This window comes from Penaeus japonicus, unplaced genomic scaffold (assembly GCF_977035675.1).
Source record: "Penaeus japonicus unplaced genomic scaffold, GWHDUDI00000001_assembly GWHDUDI00000042, whole genome shotgun sequence".
Lineage (NCBI taxonomy): Eukaryota > Metazoa > Arthropoda > Malacostraca > Decapoda > Penaeidae > Penaeus > Penaeus japonicus.
Genome location: NW_028234444.1, coordinates 10957293 through 10962292, shown reverse-complemented (window position 1 = coordinate 10962292; position 5000 = coordinate 10957293). Strand labels below are relative to the sequence as shown.

The following is a 5000-nucleotide window of genomic DNA, read 5'->3' as shown; positions in this document are numbered from 1 at the left end:
GCCTCGACGTCAGGCACCTGCAGGAGGCACTCGTCGGCGCTGCACTGAAGGGACAGTGCCAGTTCTTTTTACAGGCATTATCTATTATCTATCTACGGATTATCTTTTATATCTACATTATCTATTCATTGAGTGATGATTACATGCGAATCTTTCTTTGTATGGATAAATGTATGCCTCTATCTGTCCCCCATTTATATGCCTGTTTATCAATGAAGCAGTCTATCTACATGCAATGTCTATCTATCTGTAGTATACGTGTCTATGCATATACAGATATAGGTATATGCATGATATGACGTACTTATTATAGGCCCTCTCCGTTTATAAATCCATTAGATTCACGAAAGTAAGCAAGCAGTAGATTTATAAATTAATGTAATGGTTTACTGATAATGATGCTGATGATGGTAATCATGATGATAATAATAATGATGATGAAAATGACATTAACAACAACAATAATAAGTAGTAATAATATTAATAATGATGGTAATGATAAAACTAGCAATGATGATAGGAAGAATGATAATAATTATAACAATAATGATAACAGAAATAATATCAATACAAATAATGATAATACTAAAGATAACAAAGATTAAAAACATCAACAATAAAAACAAGTGAGTAATAATGAAAACAATAGTAGTAACAATATTAATGGTAAACCCCCACCGTTAATTCTAATTTACTCTCATCTCTCTACTTGAAAATTTACTTCTTCCTTTAAAATCTGCTTCAGTCGATCCCTACTTACTCTTATTCTTCTGAAAATCGATGATAATCTACCCTCATACACCTGAACATATTCCCAAAGTCTATTCATCTACCCTCATGATGATATTCCCAAATTCTACTTATCTATCTCTCTGTATCACAAATCTACTCTTATTACTAAAATCTAAAACCCACTAATGTCTACTCTAATCCATCCTCAGCATCCACAAACCTAACTCAAGTCAGCTGATCTATTCACCACCGAAATGCAATCAACTATGACAGTCCCTCGGCCATGGCCAACCCACCCCCAAATAATCTCGTCACGATCCGCCAGCAAACTTTTCGTGTAATCCTTCTGGCAAACCAAGACGCCAAGCAATGAACGTAGTCTAAGCCATTGCCTCATTATTAACATTATTACTATTAACAATATGATCTTCACCTCTTGCCTCTCACCTGCAAAGAGTCCCACTGGAAGGCGAATGGACTGAGGAGGAACTTGAGGTGACCTTCCATCACACACACAACGGCTGTGGTGATTGCATGGCCCTCGTGCTCGACCACGTGGCCGCCCCAACCTGCGCGGGCGTGGTGTAGGTGCTGCCAGGGGAGCTTGGTTATAATGATGATGATAATAAAGATAATAGACAGTTTTTTAGTAATGATTTGGTTAAAATTTTACATGCAATAGCAGAAAAATAATCAGAGTAAAACACTGCCAAAACAATAAAATAGTGAATAGAATAAATAAAAGATGAACCAAAATAACAATAACCAGAGGAACAGGATGACTAAGAAAAGAAAAAAAAAAGAAAAAAAAAGAGAAAAAGGAAAAGAAAGAAAGGAAAGAAAAAACAAATCGTAGTATATATATTCTTATGTATATCTATATCTAATTATTTATCTCTCCCTCCCTCTCTTTCTCTCTCTCTCTCTCTCTCTCTGTCTCTCTCTCTCTCTCTCTCTCTCTCTCTCTCTCTCTCTCTCTCTCTCTCTCTCTCTCTATCTATATATATATATATATATATATATATATATATATATACATACACATGTGCAGTATGTTAAATAAAGTCTGTTTCATCTGAACTGTCCACATTTTAGCGATGATGTGGCACATACTGGCTTGTGATTGGGTGAAAATCAACGCGTGTGACATCGATACTTTATTCATATTAGTTAAGGCATGTTGTGGAGGAGACATCAATGGAGGTGAGGTACAAGAGGGTGCTATTATCATACACGGTGCAGGAACCAATATTTTTTAGCAGATCGTTTTTGTACCTTTCCGAAGTGACTTAAGTAGGTGGGAGCGAGGCAGAGGGACAGGCAGGGGAAGCGCATGTTAATTCTGTTAGGGGGACCATCCTGTAATTTTTTTTTTTTTTTTTTTTTTTTTTTTTTCAGTTCCGGTGCGGGGGCAGCGAGGGAGGTCAGCCTCAGCAGCATGTGTTCTTGTCGTCCCTGGTGACGCCATCGAGCTTGGTAGAGTGAAAAAGGCTCAAGGTGGGGTCGCCCAGGGTGAGGGCGGGCATGGAGCAGAGAAGTCAAACTGTATCACTGCTTATTCTGAACGGTTGAAGGTAACATTGTTTGAGGTTGAATATATATATATATATATATATATATATATATATATATATTATTATAATATATATATATATATATGCATAGATATATATACATATGTAAACATATATATACATAAATATACATATTTATACATATATTAATATATATACATAAATATATATAGAAATATATATATATATATATATATATATATATATATATATATATATATATGTTTGTGCATGTATATGTATATATGTGTATATATACATACATATATATACATAAATATACATATATATGGGTGTGTATATGTATGTGTATGTATACATATATATATATATATATAAATATATATATATATATATATATATATATATATATATACATATATGTACACAAATGTATATATACATAATGTGTGTATATGTATGTATATAAATATATATATATATATATATATATATATATATATATATATATATATATATATGTATGTATATGCTAAAGTATACCTTAGAAGTAGCGGCACTGTAATATTCTGCGGCACCATAGGTCGAAATCAAAGAGAAGCATTAACCTTAAGAGTCCCAGAGTCATGCGCAGGATTTCAAAAGAAGGAAGGGTTAAAAAAGATCCTTAATGTAATCCAGCATTTCTACAACATAATTTGGTGGAGCTTCCTCCGGGAAATCTCGGGAGTAAGATCTTTCTCTCTGAGGCTCCAACTTACAAGCCCTATATAACTCAAAGTCTATATCTGTACAAGTTATCCTATTGAAGGAGATAGATAAAGTAATTATCTATCCTGCTCGGTGTACGACTATTTACAGAGAGATAAAGTGGGGGGAGGGGGTTGCAGAGAGAGAGAGAGAGAGAGAGAGAGAGAGAGAGAGAGAGAGAGAGAGAGAGAGAGAGAGAGAGAGAGAGAGAGAGAGAGAGAGAGAGAGAGAGAGAGGGAGAGAGAGAGAAAGAGAGAGAGAGAGAGAAAGAGAAAGTGAGAAAGAGAGAGAGAGCGAAATAGGCTGAGCTAAAAAAAAAACATTTTTCACTGTTGCTGAAGTCACATAGAACACAGAGAGTTCGTAGTAAACGAGATTGCCACAGATTGTCGCAAAAGTGGAAGTCCTTCGACTGTGGCCTCCCGTAAGCATTTTTTTTTTTGGAACAATAGATAGTTATTTAGACTGATAGATAAAGGACAGGTCGACAGGTGGAGATTTACCGTTCTCTCCATATCAAGAAACTCGAAGTCAGTGTCGACCAAAAGCTTCGGAACCGTTAGTGTTTCTCTGAAAGAAAAGAAAACATTAGTGATAATTATAATTATGATATTAATGATAGTGATGTCAATGAGGATAATGATGTCAACAAAGATAATAATGATAATCGTTATCATTATCGTGATCGTCATCTTCATCTTCATAATGATAATAACAGTAATAAATATGATGATGTAAATTTAATGATGATAGGAATAGTAACGAGAATGGTAATGATAATAATAGTAGTAATAAAGATAATGATTATAAATATGATGATATTAATGATGATACTGATGATGGTAAAAGTGATAATGGTAGAAATGATAGCAATAATGATAAGGAAAATAATAACAATTTTGCTAATAATGACGATAATGATTCTCATCTTTATTATCAATTTTGTCGTTATTGTTGATAAAGGCATGGAGAGAGGTAATAACATTATTCAACTTATGCATAAGACTTTTAACAATTTCCATATAAACGATAATGTAACACTAACGTTAACACTAACATTTATTACGAATATCATACATTCTAACAAAAAACACGAACAAAATTAGAAAGAACAGAAATGCAATCGCTGACAACACTGCGTGGGTGAGTGTTTGTTTGTTTGTTTGTGTGTGTGTGTGTGTGTGTGTGTGTGTGTGTGTGTGTGTGTGTGTGTGTGTGTGTGTGTGTGTGTGTGTGTGTGTGTGTGTGTGTGTGTGTGGCAGAGGAGGAAAGGCAAGCAACCACTGCAACATATTCAATACCCGATTTCCTTCGTGATGTTGGTAACAGCGTGGGACCATCTCCGGGATCCTTCCAGAACGAATCGTCTTAGAGACATTTCAAGAGGCTTTGTCCTCTCGCGAGTCTCTTTTCCTTCGTTCTCCCGTTTTTCTGTCTTTCCTTTCTTCTTCTGTTTAGATTTACCCTTGCTCTGTTTTCCTTCGCTCTTCCTTTCGTCCCCATTCTTTTCTTTTTCTTTTCTCTCCTTCACCCCCTTTCCCTCGGATTCTCCTTCGTCGCCCCTTTCACCACCAAGAATATCATCCTCTATTTCCTTCGTTCCTGGTCGTCGTTTTCTCTCTCTCCCGTTCACCCCCTCCACTTCGACGACACAGAAGGTCGTCACAGCCTCAATACTCGTTTCCAAACCATCGAAGAACCACCAGGGACGAAGATTGCCCTCGGGAGACCGACTATCTCGAGACTGATCGAAGGATTCTGGCTTCCGACTACCTCCAGGAACGACCGCCGAGGCACCGAGGTACTGCAACGACCCAGGAACGACCAGGGGCTGGAAGCTCTCCTCGACGAGTGTGAGGGTCGTCAAGTCTTCGGCGGGAAGGCTTAGTGCTTCGACCACCGGGATTCGAAGCTGTCTCGGAGGTCCTCGGGCTTCGAGAAGGAAAAGAAGGTGGGCGGAGAGGAACAGGAAGGTATAAGGTA

The 5000-nt window shown here is 36.7% G+C and overlaps 1 protein-coding gene across 1 annotated transcript in view; it reads right to left on the bottom strand.

The window, feature by feature from the left end:
• LOC122248874 (uncharacterized) overlaps positions 1–5000 on the bottom strand; it is a 12344-nt gene that overhangs the window by 7046 nt on the left and 298 nt on the right. Inside the window, exons 1-4 of the mRNA XM_086534960.1 lie at positions 4319–5000; positions 3521–3587; positions 1180–1323; positions 1–44 (exon numbers count right to left, since the gene is read on the bottom strand). The exon at positions 1–44 is cut by the window's left edge and continues 81 nt beyond it; the exon at positions 4319–5000 is cut by the window's right edge and continues 298 nt beyond it. Of these exons, the coding sequence (XP_086391086.1) occupies positions 1–44; positions 1180–1323; positions 3521–3587; positions 4319–5000 (937 nt within the window). The remainder of the gene's footprint in view (positions 45–1179; positions 1324–3520; positions 3588–4318) is intronic.